General features: G+C 34.1%; 1 protein-coding gene across 1 annotated transcript in view; it reads right to left on the reverse strand.

The window, feature by feature from the left end:
* The window catches only part of HERC4 (HECT and RLD domain containing E3 ubiquitin protein ligase 4), a 131,806-nt gene that overhangs the window by 32,530 nt on the left and 75,562 nt on the right, over positions 1–23,714 (reverse strand). The window contains exons 15-20 of the mRNA XM_019624801.1: positions 23,067–23,239; positions 13,704–13,823; positions 5,875–5,898; positions 2,571–2,669; positions 874–1,041; positions 518–661 (exon numbers count right to left, since the gene is read on the reverse strand). Coding sequence (XP_019480346.1) covers positions 518–661; positions 874–1,041; positions 2,571–2,669; positions 5,875–5,898; positions 13,704–13,823; positions 23,067–23,239 — 728 coding nt within the window. The remainder of the gene's footprint in view (positions 1–517; positions 662–873; positions 1,042–2,570; positions 2,670–5,874; positions 5,899–13,703; positions 13,824–23,066; positions 23,240–23,714) is intronic.

The following is a 23,714-nucleotide window of genomic DNA, read 5'->3' on the forward strand; positions in this document are numbered from 1 at the left end:
ATACCATTGTAGCATGAAAGCAATGTGTGACCGATGATCATGGCTGTTCCCCAATAAGATTAAAGAAAGAGAGAGAGAGAGAGAGAGAGAGAATACAAGGTATCTTAGCTTTCCTTAACTGTGTGTGTGTGTGTGTGTGTGTGTGTGTGTGTGTGTGTGTGTGTGTGTACGTACACATAGTCAAAGGATGTGGAGTATAGCATGGGAATTAGTCAATGGTATAGTAACAGCTATATACAAAGTCAGAGGGGTAATAGACTGGAGGGCGTTATCACTTTGTGAAGGGTGTAAATGTATAACTATTATATTGCTTTATGCACCTGAAACTAATTTTAAAAAGTAAAAAAATAAATTAAAATAAAAAATGATTTTTTTCAAACTGAAAATAAAACAGATTTATGAATCAAATATGTTAGGAATCCAGTAACAACTCTGATTTACTGAATTAACTTGATACATACTGGTATACATACATAGGTATATAGATGGAAGTAATTTAGATGGTTGGGCTTTTTACCTTATCAGAAAACCAAATGAGCCTGGAATCTTCATAATACCTAAACATGCCATATTTAGGATCCAGTAATTCCCTCATGATGAGCAAGAAAAATTCTTTACGTACTCCTCCTGCATCAACAGCATCTTCTCCAACAAATATAACCTAAAATAGCATAATGCAAACACTGAACATAAAGAAATGAAGAACCTATAACATGTTACTTATTATACATAAATGCTCAGCAATTAATAGTTTAAAATTTTTTTAATATATAATTTTGTTAATTTTCAAAGATACACTAAATACAAACAGGAAAACTTTCAATATTTTTTTAAATAAAAGTACCAATTCTACAATAGAAAATGTCAAATTACCTTGAGCGGCTTTTTGTAGTCTACATTCTTTGTTTTCCTAAGGACTTCCATTGTGTCTCCTACAATATTTTCTCTACGTACCACTAGAATTAAGCAGGGATTCACAGACTCAATCACTGGGAGAAAAAGAGAGGAGACATTCTGTCTGTGGGCCTGGTCAATAGCCATCTAAGAGAGCAAAAGATTAAAATTTTAATAGCAATGCAACGAAGAAGCTACTTTGACTGAATAAGTCAACCTCTACCTATTAATTACATATCCTATAATCTCTCTAATAATTCCTATACTATTAAATTCATTTGGCACCTAACACTGTATCTAGTACAGTATAAGAGCTTAATAAACTGTATTTTAAGCATAGAACATCCTTTTGAAATTTTTATATTAATGTATACCTAAGATACCATTAAGCTAAGTAAGCATGGAACTATCTAACATTGATAATTTGGAAAACTGATAAATTGTTTCTCAAAAAATAACTGGGATGGAGAGGAAAGAAAGAAAACAGCATTAAAATAAACCTCTAAAGAAAATAAGAAACAGCCTGGCTAAGGAGTTATTACAGAAATTCATTTAGTTTCACCATTATGTGCTCATAAAGCAAGTATTTGGCTTTTGCCATTTAAAGCCTTTGTTCTTTTCCTATGGTTTTCCCTGTGTCCTTGTTCTAAAATGGAAATATCCTATATTAAATGTACCACGTGATTAACTTACTATTTTAATAAAGGCTACCAAAAAACTGGACTAGCTGCTGTTAGTATAGGACCTTACAAAAATATTTATTTCTTCTGCTGATGGAAATAAGCACATCTCTAAAACTCCCACTAGAATCTATTATTTAAATATCTGGAGGGATGTAGAATATCAAATGCATTTATTTTAAAAGAATGAAAATCGTTATCAACATTGGGGGGGTGGAGAAGCATGACTTTTCAAAGCAATTTCAGAATATTGAGTGCCAAAGGTCTCTTCTCCATCCTTTTCTCAGTCCTCAGCCTCTACAGTTACTCTAGACCAGAGAAAGAAACTCATATACTTTTTTGTTTACAGGTTCAAATGATAAAACAAACCTACTATAGTCCTTCCAAGTCATAATGTAGTTTTTAAAACCCTCATTATAAATGAAAAAATGTTTAACATAAAACATAGAGAGTGTGGAGAGAGAGGGAGGAGGCGGCGACAACCCACCTCAGGAAAATACTTTATTTTTTCCTAAAACTTTCTTCATGGAAATTTCATAATCTTCTTAACAAGTGACCAAATGCCTCCTACTTTTAACATCATTTCACCTCTACTTATTTCCATCTTTTTACTAAGTATATAAAGAGGGGATACATAATGAAGCAAGATTTAAAACAAACCAACATTTTATCAAGTAAACTAGTAAAACTGTTTATAAAGAATTGCATGTTTCTGTAAGGAAAGAGGCTTATACCATTTTTTAGCTATAAAACTATTAAAGACTAAATTATTCTATTTTCATTTAAATATATAGAAGTAGCCCTCTCAAGAATTCACATGCAACAGGCCTATTTCTAGGTACCAAAGGTACTTTGCAAAAGACAGACCACACAGGTACAAAATGTCCCCAAAATTATTGATTATAAGCAAGTTTCAAATTCTTACTTTTTAAAACCGTCACAGAAACAATCCAAAAAACCACTCTTAAATCACATTGGTATTATACAATATTTTACCTGCATCTGTAAGACTGCATCTGTTTGTAACAGAGTAGTTTTTGCTTGGGCATCAAATACAAATGGATATGTGCAGATTGTAACAGGGATATCTGCCAACTGGAATTAAAAAATTAACTTATTAGTACAAATTGGTTTGTGATTATATTTCTTGTAGGTACTGTCACTTCTTGAAAAATTAGTAACATTCTTGATTTATTCAGTGCCATTCAGGAATTACAAATAAAACATGTTGCTTATGTCCAAACACAGGCATACCTCAGAGATGTGTGTTCAGTTCCAGAACACTGAAATAAAGCAAGTATCACAATAAAGCAAGTCAATCTTTTTGTTAGGGGGTCTTGCCTTCAATTTGTAAAAAAAAATGCAACAACTGTGAAGCACAGTAAAATGAGGTATGCCTGCATAGAATTTTTACTGATAATTAGATGAGGCATTGGAACGACCCAATTCCCAATTTTATGAGGAAATTATATAGTACTTGAATCCACAAAATGGTAAATTACAAGTATCTTTTTTTTTTTCTTTTAGCTGAGCCATCCTGCTACCTGTTGGCAGCTCGGCAGCTCAGCAGCTGCTCAGCTCGGGCTGGACTCGAACCGCTGTTGCTCAGAGCTCAAACTCTTGAGCAAGCTCTTAACCAACTGAGCCACTTGGCTGACCCAAGTATCTTTTGCTTAATATATTAACTCCAAGTTTCAGTGAAGTCAATTGCAAATTTATTCTAAAATTGGGGACCTCCAAGTTAAATACAGTACTCAGTTCTCATGTTAGGGCTACTCGCAACAGAGGCCAGTTATAAGCAATCTTTTTCATTTAGCAGATATTTACTGCATGCCATTAGGATGCCAATACCATGAGCCCAACAATCTGTTCATTCAACATACAGAATAAATGCCACTAGTATTATTATGCTCTGTCAAATTTTAAAGTTGAGAAAACTGATCTATTATTACATGTATTATATATTAGTCACCTTATAATTATTTATCCTAGCAGGTAATGCAGTAATTTGAGTGCTAAGTGTTTTAATGATGCAGAGAAATACAAAGAGCTATGAATTGCCAGTCACAGATTCTTGCAGTTGAAGGAGGATGTATTCCTACCATCTACTCAACAAAGAAATATTTTTGTGCCAGCCCTGACAAAGAACCCCTGCTATACGGCTTTCCGTGAAAATTTAATACAACATGAAAACCACCCATTCCTTAAGTGCTTAGAAGTTCTTTATATTAAATGTGAACCTGCATTTCTAGACATCACTATGCATCACTTCGTTTTGTATTTCAGTCTTCATTTTCCCCCTGCAGGGAAGCATATATGGCTTAAATATTTCAAGTCCTCATGCTCTCTCTAAGTTGTCTTTTTTCCACACTAAACGCTCCCAGTTTTCCCAGCCATTCTGAAAAAAAAAATGATTTCCAGCTCTTCTCCATCCTAATTGCCTTCTTTTAAATGTATTTCAATTTGTCTAACTCTTAACTATAGCTACCAAAACCAAAATAATCCAGTAGTGCCCAATCAGTATAGAATACAATGAGACTAACAACTGTTTTCAACATATAAGACAACATGCTGAGTTATATTAACCTTATAGTAAATTATCATTCTTCATTATTTCTCATATGACAGTTTTTACCTCCATCCTGTATTTGTGTCACTTAACCAGCTATTAATGGTAGAAAGTCATTTTACTACTCTGAAACTCTAAAAGATTAAGATGATTTCTAAAGTCCCTTTTGGTTCCAAAACTCTTATTTCATAATTTTTTGTGCTACTTCTATTTGAGGATGAGAAAACAAACAATGTTAGGGGCCTATAATTTAAAGCTAATTTCAAATGCTTCATTGGTTCAAGTGTTGGACAAAAAGCAAGTCAAAACAACAAAACCTAGTCTATCACAGAAGTATAAAAGAATTATTATAACATTTCCCAAGTGTTAAAAGGTGGTTTAGGATTGTTGACTACATAAACCAAAGTCCTAGAGCTTTATATATTAAGATAGTACATTAGACAAAGTGAGGAAGATGATCATACTGAAAAAGGGTGCTTAATTTTATGACCATTTCGAGTAATGATTATTAGTTTAAAAACTGAAGATCATTCACTTCTCTAATATAAACTATTTCTAGCTTATTGCATAGGCATTTGTCAAATTTTAAAAGTTGCTTTTTTAGGGGCCGGCCGAGTGGCGCGATGGTTAAGAACTCGCTTGGGATGCCAGAGGGCCCCGGTTCGGATCCCACATATGAGGGCCAGTGACACTGCCCTCTACAGCTAAGATGCTGAACAACAGCTCAACCTGGAGCTGGGCTGCCATGAGTCGCCGGCGACGGCGTGGGCTGCAGTCCCTGTGGCAGTGGGTTGCCATGGGCTACCGTGTGTAGCCAGCAGCCAGCGTGAGCGGCCAGCAGCCGCAGTGAGCGGCCGTCCAGAAGCCGGCAACTGATCTGCCTCGCCAGAGAAGAGCGCAATGATGGTGCCAACTTGGGCCAGTGAAGCAACATCCTCCACAACTAGATTGAAGAACAAAAAACGACAGCAACTTGTCTGTTCCCCTTCCCCCAATTCCCCAGCATTGTTCCCATCCCCCCAATTCCCCAATAAAAAATCTTTAAAAAAATAAATAAATAAATAAAAATAAAAGTTGCTTTTTTATCTTCTGAGAACACATTATATTTTATGCTGGAAGACTTTAGGAACAAATATTGTTGAAATGTATCACACAGGTGTAATAAATTACAACAGGTTTTAATTTTCTTTAAATTAATCTGAAATGTTATACAGGTTAATTTCTATGCATTCATTTTTATAAATAATCATATACATAAATGTATATACCGGGGGTGCCAAAAAATGTATACAACTGGACACTTTGGTCAACATTGCTCAAGCAGTAGTAGTTCACCGTAATCAGAAGTGTCTGGATGCTGATGGTAACCACTTTGAGCACCTCTTATAATTGCACAAGTCAAATGTAACTTAATTCATCTTTTGTTACTGATATATATTGAATATTAAAATTTTAATAGTTTTCCTTTCTTAAAATGTGTATACATTTTTTGGCACCCTCTGTATATATGTTTGAAAGCCACACATTCATTTTTATAAATTATCATATATATATAGATAGATATAAATATCTATCTATACATATCTATATATCTTTCTATATATAGTTAGATATATATAGATAGATAAGTTTTAAAGTCACACAAGTGAGGAACCTTTGGTTCTCCTATCACTTAAGACAAAATAGAGTATATCTTACTCTGGACGTGAGACTTTATTACACCAAACTTACCTCAGTTAATCCATGGTTGACATCCTAAGACAGCAGTGCAGAATGTAACAATAATATGGAAAGAGCAACGTTAGTGTTCAAATTTAACTATTTCTATTCAAAGTAGCATTTCATATATTTTTGCTACAGAATATTGAATTAATGAAGTAGAACAAAATATATCTACAAAACTTACCCTTCCACATGATCCTTATATATTTGTACCTATAAATGTAAGACCTTTGTTTCAGGTACCTTGTGATCATAAAGTAATTGAGGCTTCAACATAATGAAATTTGGTTTCAGCAACTAAGCACTCCATTTGCAGAATTTAGGTAGAATAGGGAGACTAATCCTAGCCTAACTTTGTCTTGAAGTAATAATTTTATGGCTCAATTTTCCCACCTGGCAAATGGAGAAAATATCCTTCAAACTTTAACACTTGGTTAATCTTGACAAAATGTTTGAAAAGTGTTTAATAGATTAAAATGCTATATGGAAACAAAGTGAGAAAAGTAAGCTATGTTTTATTTTTAAAAAAATAACCGGGGGGTGGGGGGAGAATAACCAGTGAAATATAAGGGATCTTATATTAAGAGTTTTTTAACACTGAATTAGCTTAAAATAGAAAGCACAGGACAGGGCCACAGGAGTGGTAAGTAGACAGACGAAATGAAGACAGAAAGATATTTATGAAGGAAATAATGTAAATTGTAATGAAAGCTTACCACTTCATTGAACAGAAATGTACACTTGCAGAAAGCATCCAACATATGTTCAGGGTAGACTCATATAAAGTGCAAGAATCTCCAAAAATATGTTCCTAAATTTGTGATGGTATCTTGTAAAGTCAGGAATTAATCTTACCCCAAGGGAGGTCTGACTTTATCCTCAGCTACTAGGAGGGGATGTTTAGATGTTTGGAATGTCACTCCTGATAGGAGTGTCTTCATTTGCCTGGGATCTCTGGGCCATGTGGTTACTAGCTCTGCCTCCAGAGCTGGAGACTAAAGGTCAGCCACGTGGGCAAAATGTGATCAAGCCTCAATAAAAGCTATGGCACCAAAGCTCTGGTGGGCTTCCTTAGTTGGCACTTCTCTATGAGTGTTGTCACACATGAATGGTGGAAAAATAACTCATCCATGACTCTACAGGGAGAGAAAAACAGAAGCTCGGTCTTTGGTACCTTTCCCAGACTTTACCCCATGCACTTCTTCCCTTGTATCTATTCCCTTTCCCTGTAATAAACTATAAATGTCAGTATAATAGTGCTCAGTGAGCTTTTGTGAAGTCTTGTAGCAAATTATTGAACCTGAAAATGGTATGGGGAACCCCACAAACATGCAACTGGTATCAGAAGTGAGAGCAGTCTTTGTGTGGACTGCTTCCTCTAACTTCTTAGTTGGCTAAATTCTCACATGCCTTGAGGGGTATTACTGAAGGCTTTAAGATATTAGCAAAGACTCAGGGTTCACTCACTATATTGTGCTAAATAAAGCCAAAACAACATAGGCATAAGCAAAGCATGACTCTATACAAATCCTATTCTGAGAAAGGTAATTACTGATAACAGTTTCTTTAAAAAATTCAGAGTACTAAGTTATCACTACTTAAGTGCCCCTACTGGCAGTGTTAACAAGAACGTATCTAGAAGCTGTTCTGCAGAGAAAGCCTTTTTAGATTACTCTCAAGTTAACTTGAAAGCAATTTAACAGGAACATTTGAAATCCTTTTATAGGACATCTTGTGGGACATTTTTAAAGCGCTATTACTACTAAGGAAGTTGGAATAAGCAAAGAAACACGCTTCAATATTTTCTGATTACTTATGACCTGAATGACAGCTATACTATAATAGATACCAAGGGAGTTATATCACAGGAGATGGATTTTATTCTTAAGTAAACAATGAAACATTAATATATATGCACTGTATTTTACTGCTACATATAAATGGATAAAGGTGCTGTGCATATCATCATGCAGTGGAAAAGTCAGTAAGCTTATTTTAGAATCTGTATTGTGACTAAACCATACTAAAGCAGAACATAAGTTTGACTGTGAAGAGAGGTGTGAACTGAAGAAGGACTATGAAAAATAATGGGACATGTGGAAAACGTGAGAGAAGAGACATTACTGATATCAAGCAAAATAATTTATCTACTAGAGAGGCATCATAGGGACAACCAGATTAAAAGTTAATGCTTTAAAAAGCAAGGATGAACTCTTCCTTTCCAGTAGTTGTTATATTAGTTGCAAACCTAATTCAGTCAAAGCAGTACTTCCAAAGGAAATTTAAAAGGAAAACAAAGTAGTGTGAGAGGTGGGAACAGGATATTACAAAACATGTGAGGTCAACTAAATGTCTATTGCTAAAAATTCAACATATCATTCAATATGTGACCTACTACTGGCTCCAAATCCACATACTCAAGCACTAACTTTTGGCTGTGTTTAGAGTGGGGGCCCTGAAATTGAGTCAAGGTGCACTTAATTTTATTACTCAATGTCCTAGAAGCTGAGTGAGAAAGGCCTTAAGGAATGTTCAAAATTCAGGGTCTCATGGTCTAAAGCAGACTTCACCAATGCTGCTTTAACACCAATGATTAATGATGGTTCCAGTTGGTTAGACAAAAAAAGATGCAGCTCCTTGGCACACTTTAGTTTCAACAAATTACTTACGGCAAAACACTATACACCATTGCTGATATCATCTTAATTTAAGGGCAAAACATAGGATTACTCTGAGAAGGTACAAAGAGAGGATACTGAAGTTATTGAAGTAATTCAAATAAATATGAGAAGTTTTGGTGGTTAAACAGAAATAAAAAGATACTTCTAAAACATGAAGGAAATTGAAAATACACAAATATAATTTGGTAATCCAATGCATAAGGAATCAGTCCAAGACTGCAAAATACTAGTGCCATTAAAAACAACAAGGGAGCTTTAAAAAAGATAAAATTTTCTGGGAAATATTTTAGCTCCAAGGGAGCATAAATATACTTTAATCACTTCATTTTATTAAATGAGGAAGAAACAAACCCAGGAAGTTAAGTACTGACTGACGTCTTTTCCCAAAGCTGGTCTCCCCAGCTTTTCTATCAGTCTATCTGCCTAGTTTGCTGGTGAACATGTCATGTTGCTAGCTCAGCACTGTCCATAGTTAAAGTACAACAACTTAACACCATAGAACAAATATAGTGATGATTTATATACACAGCACAATATTGAATAATTTAAGACATGACTTAAAAATACATATAAATACAATATCAAAGACTAAAAAATTTCATCAATTTACCAAATATCTTTATTTATCTACTTACATATGACAAGTCTTACATAGGTATACAAAGTTCTTGAAATAAATATGTATTTTTTTAAATGCTTTACTTGACCCTTACAGTAATTCAAACAGGCATAGACCAAGTATAGACCTTTCTATATTTTATTCAAAATGAGTCAAATTTTAGTAAATATATATTGATGATATATACAGTAACTAAAAGTATAAGGAAGAAAAAAGAGCAAAGAGTTTAGTAGTAACCACTAAGGTATTTTTATAAACAATTTGAAGAGCAAAGTGAAAAGAGGGTAAGGAAATGTACAACTGAGGACTATGCCTAGAAAGTAGAGAAAAATCATCAAATAGCAGAAGATAAAAGAAAGAGAACCCATGTGCCTTTTATTTTGCCATGAGATTACTATAAGGGGAGAAAAACAGATAAAAAGCAAAAGGAATCCAACCAAAAGTTTCATACACCAAGATCAGAGTCAAAAAAACGAACAAAACAGAGATGCTTCTGTAGTAACTGGCAGGAGTAGAGGACTAAGCCAGAACTTCATGAAAACTTGTAACAGGAAAAGGGGTGAAAAGGATAGGAAAATGGAAGGCAATGAGGTGAAAAGTTAGAAGTCTCAGAAGTACAAAAGGATATTATAGGAAAAGCAAAAAATTTCACAGAATTAGTTGTTAATGGTTAGGGACAAGGGAAGTGTATACCTGATGGATTCTTAAAGTGCTAAGTGGAAAAGAAAGTAAACGGAGAAAAAAAAAATCTCAACAGATTATGGCATAAAGATAAATATAATAAAAGTAAAATAATTTCCTTACAGTGTTTAGAACCAAGTGATATGTGTGTGAATACATATATAAATACAATTTATAAGCATGTTTCTTATAATTCTATCAACTTATATTCTATGAAAGAATTTTTAAAGCTTTCACATTGATGCAATGGAATTATTTCAAGATTATAACTCATGTTCAATAATGGCATACATATGTATGTGTATATACCAGGGGTGCCAAAAATATATATACAAGTGGACACATTGGTCAACGTTGCTCAAGCAATAGTTAGCCGTAATAAGTGTCTGGATGCTGATGGTAACCACTTTGAGCACTTCTTGTAAGTGCAGAAGTCAAACGTGACTTGTATTCATCTTTTGTTACTGGTACATATTGAGTATTACAATTTTAATAATTTTTCCTTTCTTAACATGTGTATACATTTTTTGGCACCCTCTGTATATACACATAAATACATACATGTATATGTGTATACGAATACATATACACACATCTACATCATCACAAAATAGCATGTGAATACCCTTACGATGGATTCTTTAAAACTTTACTTATAGGGTCAACATAATGTTCAATTCAGTTAAGACTACAAGTATCAACTTTATTAAAAAGTCACAGGAAAAAAGTCTTTAGAGTTCTATGTAAATGTGAAATGTGAAAGTGCTTTGAACTCTCTCAAAGAAAGAGGCTCTGTGAGTTTAAGTGTCATAATATAGATTAATGAACTAATTAAGAGTTGCATAGTCAAAGACATTCAAAGTAAATTGCCAGCCTTCTATTCCCAGGGATAGATTAGAAGAACCCAAATCATGGATTCTGATTTCTAAGACATGATATTAAACCCACTAAACAAATTAAATAAGTAACAAGCTTCTACTGCCAAAACCACCTAATCACTATCACTCTGTCTATAAATAAAGAAAGGAAAAGTAAATGGTTGAAAGAGTAAAGTAACAGAAGGCAATTCTCAAGTATATCAACCATATAATTGATCTGGAGAGAATGAGAAGCAAAGAGAAAAAGCCAAGAAATAGGAAAGTGGTCCTCTACTGCCTCTCTTTACCAGAAAACAGTAGCACTGAAATAGCTCTGTAGGACATTCAACTTGTATCACCACAGCTATATACCAAGAAGAGTTTGATATAGGCCGGCCAAACTTAAAAGCAAACATTCAAGCCATAGTTTCTCCACGTAGCACAAGATTACTGCTACTAAAAAATCCTATTAGAGTAGTATTTCACTTAACTTGCTCAGAATAAAAGTAGTTTATGACCTATATACTAGATATAAATTCAGATGTCAAAGGACATCTGATCTAATTCACAGTGGTCCAGGAGGAAATGACTCTCTAGGATAACGTTTCTAAAACCAGTTTGCAGATCTTAGGGATCTCTGAATGCTCTGGAAGGATTTTTAATTTTAGGTTTTTATATCAATAATTTAAAAAAATTCATTTAAAAATCTAAAATTAAGGTAATCCACTTATTTTCCCCGTACTACCATGAAACTCCAAAAGTTGCAATAGTTATGACTATACTCAAACTGGCACCAAACAGGATCTCCATGTCTATCTAGGACTTCATACATGAATAGTGTATGTTTGATGATCGAAGGCCAAATGAATATTGCATCTCATCCTAAAAGCAAATGTAAACACAGTCTCTCCTTTACTTTTTAATTTTGATTTCCACAACTCTCTCCTAGTTTTCCTCTTACCTTACCTTCCACTCCTTAGTCCCCTTTGTTGGTTTCTCACCTTTCCTCACTTCATTTCCAATCCATCAGCAATTCTTGTCCTTTTCACCTCCAAGAGGTGTTCCAAGTCCATTTCCCTCTTCCATCTATACAACCACCATCCTAGTCAAATTAATCATTTTATCTCCCCTAATCTACTAAAGTAGTCGTCTACTAGTCTTCCTCTTTCATTTTTGTTCCATTCCCCTCATTCCATTCTCCATAGAGCCAACAAAAGTGATGATTTAAAAATATAAATCACATTGTATTCCACCCTGCTTACCACTCTTCAATGGTTTACCACACACTTCAAATAAAATCCAAGTTCCTTATTTTATAATCTGGCACCAGCCCACTTCTCTGATCCTTTCCTAGAACTCCTCCCATTCCCATATTCTAGCCATACTAGCCACTTTCTATCCATCAAACATGTCAAGCTTGTTCTCAGCCAAGGTCTTTTACTAGATGTTCATTTGTCCTGAAATTCTACTCTGATCTTACATGGCTGCTTCTTGCCACTTAGATTACAGCTCATACTTCATTGGACAAGACTTTTCTGATTACCCAATTGCACGAAACCATAGTTTTTATTATATTCTCTTATTTCAATTCTCTATATAGTACATATTATTAGCTAATATTTTTTACTTTGATTACTGTCCATCTTACCCACTAGATTATAAGTTCAATGAGAACAGGACTCTTATCTGTCTGGTTCATTGCTGTAATTCTAATACCTAAATAAGTGCCTGTTACATAGGGGATTCTCTAAATATTTATTGAATGAGCAAATAAGTAAACCTTAATCTATATGATGGCTGTAAACTTGACCTAGCTTCCGAGAGATTCTAGGGAGAAAAAAATCAACAAGTCTCCCCCAATCTTACCCAAGTATCTAGGGAAGGAAGCTAAAGATATTGCAGAAGTGACCTGATTTCTATAAGTGAGAGTATCCTAAAAACAGCAAGCACTAACCACATTACCATTCAAAAACTACTGTACTTTTTTAGTGCCTACTAGCCTTATTCCAGACACTATTAGAGGTGCTGGTGAATAAACTGACAAGAGTGCCTATCCACAAGGAGCTTGCAGCTGGTGCCTAGCAAGCAATGAAAGGCTACTCCCCTTTCTACAACTGCTATATACATACCTATTGCTTAAATTATCTGCTTTGGGGTTGGAAAAGCTGGCCTCAAGTATACTACAATGGTTAGCAAACAAGAGTATTAAACCTGACTATTTTATATCTAGCTGCTTACCCATTTCTATATTAAAAATTACACACCTAATTCAAGTTTTATAAGACTATATACAATTATTTTAATGGGACGTTAATGGTCCAGTATATTAAGAGACTTAGCCACATGAAAAGAAGTATGTACACATGTGGATGTACATCAAAAATCCGAAATAAAATTGAACACATGAGGGGAAGAGGGGGAATTGGGGCAGCGGATTGGGGGAGTGGGGTTGTCACCTCGAGGGGTAAAAAGTGTAACTATTGCACTGTGTTGTACAGCTGAAACTAATTCTAAAAAATGTGTATTTCACAATAAAAAATAATTTTAAAAAAAAAAAAGAGGGGAAGAGGTGGGGAATCAAAAAAAGAATCAATGGTCCTAGAGCTTTCTTCTGGTAGTTCTGAGGCACTGATCACACAATAGTAATACATTCTTAGAGTTCCTAGTATCAGGGACTTCGGTATTCTCAACATTAAGGAACTAAGAAGCAACCACATGGAAAACAAATGAGAGTTATAAATCCATGTCACATTTGCATTTGAATTTAAAAAAGTATAATCCATCTCTTTTGTTTGGAGTTGGTATAAGAGTAGAATGTTGATTTATAAATCAGCTGCATAATATGTAGCTGGTCCTTTGCAATGTGTTTTTATTTAAAAAGTAAGCTCTGGATTAAAGCTCTGAAAAAACTTTGGTGTTTCAAAAATGAGCAATTGTTTTATTTATATTAGAACAAATGATACATAAAAACAAAATCACAAAATGCAACAGGAAACATACCATTCCATAGGCCTGCTGTTGGACCCAGTTGATATAATCATTCCTTATGTCTAGCAATTCTTGTACTTCGTGTATATAAAATTTATCATACTGTATAATCTGCCCCGTTTTCTCATTTACCTACAAAAAAATAAAAGCGTAATTAACATTAAACTTAACCAATTCCTAAGACAGAGACTGAAAAATGTTTTAATAGAAAAAGGCTTGAGATTTCTTATCAAATTTTCTCTTCCTATAAAAAATAATTTACTTAGTGCCTACTATACGCAAAATGTTAGTTAAGTACTATGGGAAATGCAGACTTATAAAATGTGATATATGCATTCAGTACCTCAAGTTCAATTAAAAAAAGAAAAATATTTATGTAACCACCACACAGTATGAAATATGTGCCATTCAAATATACAGAGTGTGTCCAAAAAATGTATACATTTTAAGAAAGGAAAAATCTATTAAAATTGTAATACTTAATATATACCAATAACAAAAGACAAGTACAAGTTACATTTGACTTCTGCAATTACAAGAGGTGCTCAAAGTGGTTATCATCAGCATCCAGACACTTCTGATTATGGTGAACTACTGCTTGAGCAACGCTGACCGAAGTGTCCACTTATATACATTTTTTTGGCACCCCCGGTATAAACACTGTACATAAACTAGAAACTATAAGGACTTCTGGTTGGGGAATGGCACTTACTAACAATAAGAACAGCTAACGCTTAAGTGTCACTCTGTACTGGCATCTGATTAAAATAAAGAAGTGACACTTAAATAGGATGTGAAAAATGAAGGGAATGCAAATTATCACCCTAGAAATTACTAAACTACAAAGGGAAAAACAAATCTTTACAGTGGAGAGAACCACATTACCTGAATGATCAAACTAATCACCAACAATACTGGGACAATCAAATACTATTATCCTGCTGATATAATGTAACAAGTACAGGCATTATCTGTGAAGCAGAGAAATGTTAACCCTGAATCTAATCAAGTCACTTAATCTAAATTCCAGATTACAGGAAATACAAAAGATTGAGGAACAGTTAAACATCACTCTAAGGAAACAATCAGACAAATACCCTGATTGTAAGACTTTTATAAGATGGGCTAGGACTCTCTAAAAAGTCATGGTAATGGGATTAAGAAATAAAGGTGGAGGTTGTTCCAAATTAAAAGAGACTAGAGGGATTCTGTTGCTGTATATGGCGGAATACCTGTATCATTCGAAGCCTCCTGACAATAACAATTATAAACTCTGGACAATATATTAAAAACCAGCAATTTAAAAACACTGGAGATCAACCAAAAGCAGGCAGAAATAGGAATGAACATAATCTTTGAAAGAAGGAAAGCACATGTGAGAACCACATTTTTTTCCCCCCACGGGAGCACTTCCAAATCAACATGAGGGTTAGGGGGGTAGAAGTTTTAGCAGACAGAGGAGTCATAGGTCCGAGATTGAGGCTGCCAACATGGCAGATGGTGAGGGGGAAAAAAAATCTCAGAAAGGAACCCAGAGGGTGAGCCACAAAATCTGTACGCAAATTCCCCCCACATTTTTGGCTAACTCTTAAACTACAAGTGTACACCCCAGAAGAAAGGAGCAACTGGGAGGCAACTCTTAAAAAAGACTCCAAGACAAGCATTTCTAGAGGAAAAGAGGCACATTTCATAATAATAAGAGGAATACTTTATCAAGAAGTCTTGGGGCGGCTGGTTGGCTCAGGTGGTTAGAGCGCAGTGCTCATAACACCAAGGTTGCCAGCTCGATTCCCACATGGGCCACTGAGGTGTGGCCTCCACAACTAGATTGAAACAACTACTCGATTTGGAGCTGATGGGTCCTGGAAAAACACACTGTTCCCCAATAAAATTTATAGAAGAAAAAAAAAGAGTCTTATCAATCCCAAATAACAGTGCTTCAAAATATATGAAAGGAAAATCAACAGAACCACCATCACAGTTGAAAATTTTAACACCTCTCTCTCGGTAACTCATAGAAAAGAAAAAAAAATCAGTAAGTACAGAAAATTTAAACAACAATTTCAACCAACCTCAACTATCATAGAATATTCCACCCAGTAATTATACATGGAACATTCATTATAACAGACAATATCCTGGACCATAAAGCAAGTCTTAATAAATACCGTATTTTGCCATGTATAATATGCACTATTTTGCCCAAATTTGGGAGGAAAAAATAAGGATGCACATTATATATGGGTAGTACTAATTCCATATCTATATAAATGTTTTTAATTCTTTTATTTATGCTTATGAGTTAAAAGTGTAACTCTAGAAATCAATAACAATATCTGTATGCTAAACAATACCCTGGAATACGATAATCGGTTTTGTTGAACTTATGAACTTGCATTGACGAAGAGTTCTTGGCCTTCTGTGATGTATAAATATCATAAATTTGTTACCAGTACATAAAATTTCTTGTACCTTGTATCTGTTCTTGTGTTTTGTAATTATTTGTTACATAAAATTTCTTGTACCATAATATGTTAAAAAATAAATGCTAAAATTCCTTTATAATACAAAAACATGTATTTTTTTATTTATTTCATTTATGTATTTTTATAATACAAAAAACTTAAACGTAAACAAATAAAAATTTGAATTAAAAAATTAAAACAAAAGAATTTTTTTCCCTGAAAGTTTGGGCCAAAAACGTGGGTGTGCATTATACATGGGAGCACATTATACATGGCAAAATACGGTACATTTAAAAGAAACAAAATATACAAAGTATGTTCTCTGACCACAATGGAATTAAACTAAAAGTCAGTAACAAAAAAGATATTTGGAACATTCCTAAAACACTGACAATTAAACAAAACACTTCTAAATTACCCAAAATTTATCTTGAATTCATCAGAGAGCTAACATCAAAAGATAACCAAGTAGTGTGATTTCCAAGGATGGACAGATACTTCCAAACAGAAACAGGATGTCAGAAAAAGGGTCACCTGTGGCAGATCAGGAGGAAGATACTGCTGTCATACGAACAAAAAACAAGAAACCTAAATTACAGGATAACTTGACAGTATAAAACCCCTGGGAGTCCCAGACAGTTTGCACTCACTCACTGACTCTTCCACAGACCTCCAACTGGGGGCCCATGAGGATGACTGGAAATTCGGCAGAAGATCAAGAGCCTCCTTCCGTGGTGCAAGGATCTGGCTGCCACTGTGAGAAGGGAACAAGGTCCACCACCCTGCTCTCTCATATAGAGAGAGCAAAAGCCTTAAACCACTGAGAAAAGAGAAGTAAATTCCACGCCTTGTTGCTGGAGGAGGCAAAAACCCTCAATCCCTTGGAGAAAGAGGGACAAAAACAGTCCTGAGCCCAGAATTTTCTATCAGTAGGATTGGAGGCCCCCTACTGCTGAGGGGAGGGAGCAGAACCTCTGAGAGAGCCCCATCCTCAAGGTCCAGGCACACAATCTGAGACTGAAGCTACAGCACAACGAAGGACATTTCTATCCCCTCTCCTCTACCAATCTTGAAAGCACTGGGTACAAGCAACACCAGTTTACCGCTAAGAGGCAAGAGTGAGGAGAGAAACTCTTCTAAGGAGCAGGCACGCAGACTAAAGCACAAATATTGAGGAAAAAATTTGACATTTCAACTCCACCCTATGCATCAGGCAACAGAGAAATTTGAGGCCTTTGGTGCAATGAAGGTAACTAGAACAAACTAAAAACTCAATCCCAGTTTAACTCTTGACAAGGCTGACTTAAATCCCACTAACAGCCACACACAGAAGAAGAGGTGTATCGATTTACAGCCTTTAAATCTATTTACTTCAGCCTCTACTATGTTAGACAACCAAAAATTATGAGGCATATCAAAAAGCAAATAAGCAAAATAAAACAAACAAAAGCTACACAAAAAACATCTAAAGACAAAGCAACCTAAGAGTCAGACTCAGAGATGACTCAGATGTTGGAGCAAGACAGGGGCTTTAAAAAAATATTCTGAACTTAATGAAAATAAAAACACAACACATCAAAATGTGTGGGATGCTAGTAAGGCAGAACATAAAGTAAATTTAAAGCATTAAATGATCATTTTAGGGGGGAAAAAAGGTCTAAAATCAATTATCTAAGCCTCTGCTTTAACAACCTAGAAAAAGATGATCAAATTAAGGACAAATCAAGTAGCAGAAATGAAATGAAAAATGAAAATTGATCAAAGAGAAAACAAAAACACTAGAGAAAAATCAATGAAAGCAAATGTGTTTATGAACAGATCAATAAAATTGAGAAGCATCTAAGCAGACTGAATAATAGAGAAAACACAAATTACCATTACCAAGAATGAAAGAGGGACCATCACCATATACATATCTTACTAAAACTGACTCAAGAGCAGAACACATAAATTACACCATTTTTAAATTTTAATATAAAATTTCAAAATTTCCCCGAAGAAAACTCTAGGCCAAAATAGTTTCACTGATGAATTCTAACATTTAAGGAAGAAATAATACCAACCTTAAACTCAGAAAATAGAGAAAGAAGGATCATTTCTTAATTCATTTTATGAAGCTAGAATAACCTTGATACTAAAAGCTAATGACAACATGAAAAACAAAAATTATCAGATTCAATATCCCTTATGAACATAGACGTAAAACCCTCAACAAAAAATTAGCAAATTAAATCCAACTGTATATATAAAGTATAATATATAATGCTCAAGTGGAGTTTATCCCAAAAATGCAAGGTTGTTGTAACATTCAAATATCAATGAATTCCACTACACTTCAGAAAAAAATCATTTGTTCATCTCAACAGATGCAGAAAAAAGCATCTAACAAAAAATTCAACATCCCTTAATAAGAAACTGTCTCAGCAAACCAGGGATACAAACTTCTTCAAAAAGACAAAGCCCACCTTAAAAAAAAACTCCACAGCTAACATCATACTTATTGGTAAAACACTGAATGCTTTCTAAGATTAGGAGCTAGGTAAGGATGTGCACTGAAACCATTTATACTCAACATTGTACTGGAAGTCTTAAATAAAATAAGGCAAGAAAATAACATGACTGTGTACATAAAAAATCCAAATGAATCTATGAAAATTACTAGAATAAATGAATTTATCAAGGTCATAGAGTACAAAACACAAAACTCAACTGAATTTCTCCATACTAGCAACAAATAACAGCAAAATAAAAATTTTTTAAATTATTTACAATAGCATCAAACAAAATATTTAGGAATAAATTTATTTATTTATTTATTTATTTATTTTAGTTGAGCCATCCTACCACCTTTTGGCAGCTCAGCGGCAGCTCAGCTCAGGCGGGACTCGAACTGCTGTTGTTCAGAGCTCGCACTCTTGCGCGAGCTTTTAACCAACTGAGCCACTCGGCCGGCCCTTAGGAATAAATTTAACAAAGGGTGCAAGCTCTGAAAACTACAAATATTGCTAAGAGAAAATAAAGAGACCTAAATAAATGAAGCAAAATACTACATTCACAGATTGGAAAAGAGAATAACAAGACTCAACACATGCAAAAGTAAAATTTGAACTCTAGTTTAAAAAAAAAGCAGCAATATAAAAACCATTTTTGGTACAACAAAGAAAATTTAAATATGCCCAGATAGATATTACAAAATTAGCTAATTTCTTTTAAGAAAAATAATAGTATTGCTATCATGCAGGAAAATGCCCAAGAAGACAAATGCCGAGGTATAAAAGGGCAATAATCAGGATTTTACTTTCAAATATTCAAGAAAAAAATATATATATAGTACACACATATACAAATGGTACAGCATGTAACATCAGCAAATGTTACAGCATGTTAACAATGGCTGAATCTAGAATGGAGAATAAAGGTATCTATTTTGTTTGTATTTCAATGTTTTTGTATATATGATGATATTCAAAATAAAAATTAAAGAGTGGAGTGGAAGAATTACAAAAAAGAACCCTTACATTTAGTATTATTGCCTAAATGTACAAAATAAAATCTACCTTTGATCATAACACTTTTATTTCACATTTTAATTATAGTTCAGTATTCTAGTTAATAAACCTCAGTTCAGAGGTAGTATATGGTAAGTATACATGTGTGTGTCTTATCTGTTTGGTTTATTTAAGAGTTCCTTGCAAATAATTTTTTTGAAAATCACAGATTTAGAAGATTGGCATGATATACAGAAATTAAACAAGTCTATTCTTTAGGCATATCAGTATCTCTATGTACTGTGTGAAAACTCAGAAAACTACTAAATAACCCAATTATTTGCCAGTACACTTATTTTTCTGGTAATAAATCCACATTCCTGACAGCAAGTACCAAAATTATCTTTCTTATGCCATTTGGAGCATTATAAATGATTTTTAATTCAAAAACTTTCCAAAGGACATAGGGAGGAAGAAGTCATCCATATATCACGAAATGGTTAGGAGACAACAGTCCAGTTCTCTAGTTCCTAATTCTACTGTAGGGTTAGGTGAAGAAGGAAATGGTTTGAGGAAATTTTTCCTAATTCTTAAGCATGGAGCAGAACGAAGTAATACACAGTTATTAAGACACAATATGTCTTTGAAAAAATAAGTTTCTGACAAGCAACTTGGGTTTCGCTAAAGATGAAAATGAATAATACCTGATAGTTAATTTCCAGAGGTATCCATTTATAGCAGATTAAGACCAAGTAAAGTTTTCTCCAAAGTAAGGGGCATAAGAAAGGTAAGTGACTGCCCTAAAGATTCCCATTAAGAGATGCTTAAGAAAATCAATACCCTTTTTTCCCTGCTTTTGAGTATGTAACAACTTCAAACAAGAACCCAATTTCCTCATAATCCAATAAATCAAGTCAAAAGTAGCAATTTCCCAAACAAATGTTGGTAGCGGTGATAGAAAATCACTGATGAAGGAATGTATAATAATTACATGTACTATATAATTTAAATAATACATCAATCCTGGGACCCTACTAGGCAAGTATTTTAATCCTTATTTTATATACAATTCTCCACTTGCACATGTAATAAAGAGAAAGATTAGTTCAAAACTATACTTATAGGGAGCAGCACAAATGGAGTTAGAAACATGGCCTTTTAACAATACAATACTATCTGCAATTATGGAAGTATAAGCCTTTAGCCTTTAGATCAAGGGGCATAAAATGAAAGCAAACCTCCTTCTAAACATGTTATAAGACTATACTTACTGATTCAGAAGTACATTAGAACAGCAAGAACTTTGGAAGTAGATTTGGATTTGGATTTCAACTCTACTTAACTGGTTTACGACATTTGACATTCGATTAAGGGGCAAAATACCAACTATACAGAGTTTTAATAGTTAAATAAGAAACATATATAAAGTGCTCACATGAATTAAAGTATAAAGGAAGTTTTAATCCTGGCCACTGTTAACATTATTTCTCTTTCAGTTAGCAAGCACTTAGGATCCTAGTATCTAGTATGACTCCATCAAAAAGGCCTCTGGAAGGCTGGCCAAGTGGCTAAGTTGATTAGAGCGCAAGCTCTGAGCAGTCGATTCCCACATGGGCCAGTGAGCTGCGCCTGAGCTGAGCTGCCGCTGAGCTGGTGAGAGCGCGTGCTCTGCTGGTGAGAGTGCATGCTCTTAGCAGCAAGGTTGCCGGTTTGACTCCCCCCAACCCCCAACAAGATTGAAAGCGGCCACTGGACTTGGAGCTGAGCTTGGACCCTCCACAACTAAGAGTGAAGGACGACAATTTGACTTGGAGCTCATGGATCCTGGAAAAACACAATGTTCCCATTCCTCAATTCCCCAACACTGTTCCCATCCCCAATTTCCCAATAAAATATTTTTTTTTTAAATAATGCCTCTGGAGATGGAGCCCTATGGGGTTCTTCTTCAGTAAAGACTGAAGTTTCTGAGCTGGGCAGATAAGTTACTTGCTCAAATTCTATCTGTAATTTTGAAAGACAAAAGGTTCGATTCCCTCCCCCTTCTCCTACCCTCCCTTTTACTTGTGGTAAAAGACACAGCTAAAGAAAAATATATATACATATATTTTAGAGGTAATAAAGGTTAAGTACATAAGGAAGAGAGAGTGTGAATAATTATTTGGGAATAGGGTCTGGCTGACAAAATGGTTCACTGGAATAGGAAAAGAGAGTCCGGAGGAAAGGGGAAAAAACCCTAAATAACCTTGAATCCTAGACAAAAGGAAGGAATAGAGAAAAGCTGAGGCTCACCCCATTAAGTTAGAGGATCTTAACAGCAGTTTATTGCAGAACTTAGTTAACCCTAAAATGCTGTAAGAAAGTCTTGTTCTGGGAAAGGCAAACATAAGAATGACTTGTTTCCCTAGGAAAGAAATGGCTATCATTTCTTTGATTATAATGAGAAGAAGAATGACTTGTTTTTCTAGGGATCTTTGACATACTAAATACAAAAGAAAAAAGTAATTTCAAAAAATTAAGTCATTTACAAAATACACAGGAACTTCATTAAAAGAATAAAAAAGAAAAAGAAATGGTCCTTAAAGGTTCTTTCTTACAGAAAACAGAAGGACTATCAATTTACCTCAGTGCTACTCAAAAAGGGTCTGAAAATAGTAAAAGAGCTGTTAAGGGGAGGAAACTAACGACTAAAGGTTCATACGGGTTTTTCAGTCATTCTTGAGGCTAGAAACATTAAGCTTCTCCCTTAGGTCATGTCTCCCAAAAAGAAAATAGCATCTCAAGAATATCAAGTGACATAACAGAGATAGATATTACCAGCTGTCAGGGATGTCTCAAATCCATCTTTAAATAGCTGAAACTACTACTTCATATACTTTGAATTGCTACAAGTGTAGAGTACTATTTCTTACACTGAGAGGAAGTGCAGGAAAAGAACAACAGGCAAATTAATGAGTTATATATGGTTTCAATTTCAAATTAGTCATTTGTTGCAAATAATATGTTCCTCCTTAATTGAAGTACCCAATTAGCAAAAGAACCTGAGTTTAAATTTTCATAATCACAACTAGGATATAGTCTCTTTCATATGATAACCACCTTCAAATAACAAAAAAACCCACATTATTTAAACTAACAAATTATGTTTTTCACAAGAAAATACAGAGAAAATTCTAATTCATTAATATGCTATTGTTCTGCTCAACTACAGACAAGTTATCCATAATACCTAACAAAGTCAAATAAGACCAAAGCTCCAAATTATAGATGTTTTATTTTTTTAAAAGGAAAATTTATATAACTTTTCCAAATTTCCATTATATCTTTTATGCCAATCTAAATCTGTAATATATTAATGTTAAAATAAACATCAATCTGTTAGTAGCAATGGGGTAAGAGTAAAATAAAGAAACTATTGGACATACCCTATGTAATATTTCTAAAACCTTTAATGCAGTATGAAGAAAACTGTTGAAAATTCTTCTTTCAGAAGGGGGAATGCCAATCTTGTAGAGTTTCAAAAGATGTACCACAACTTCCTTAAAAAGTTCTACAATCTTGAGGAATAGTGAAGGTTCAAGTACTGACCACCAGTTTTCTGTTATTAAAAGGTGAACACACAAATAAAACGAATTTTTAAAAAAATCAGTTTTCAAAATAATACTTTTATTCTAAAATCCCAGGAAGATACACATGATAATATTTTATATAACATTTCTAGAGTTTATAATCCTCACCCTCAAGTTAAAGAATACTGCCCTAAAAGCTTTCGAAAGCAAAAATAAAGTAACAAAGGGCTATTAAATTTATATTTTTGGTTTCCTAAATTACATTAAAAACTTACCATCATACCTAATATTAAAACCTATTAAAAAGTGCTTTGGAAATTAGAATTTTAATTTTTAAACAAAACGCTTTAAAATTGTAGTTCTCCAATATTTAAGTATCTTTCCAAGCTTTACCTCTCAACATAAAAGCTGAAACATTGTGAAGCACCACCTTTAAAATGTAAGGTACTCTGAAAAATCAAATACAGAAGCTGAACAATCTGAAGTATAACATGTCTATCCTTC

The sequence above is a fragment of the Hipposideros armiger genome, unplaced genomic scaffold (assembly GCF_001890085.2).
Source record: "Hipposideros armiger isolate ML-2016 unplaced genomic scaffold, ASM189008v1 scaffold_15, whole genome shotgun sequence".
Lineage (NCBI taxonomy): Eukaryota > Metazoa > Chordata > Mammalia > Chiroptera > Hipposideridae > Hipposideros > Hipposideros armiger.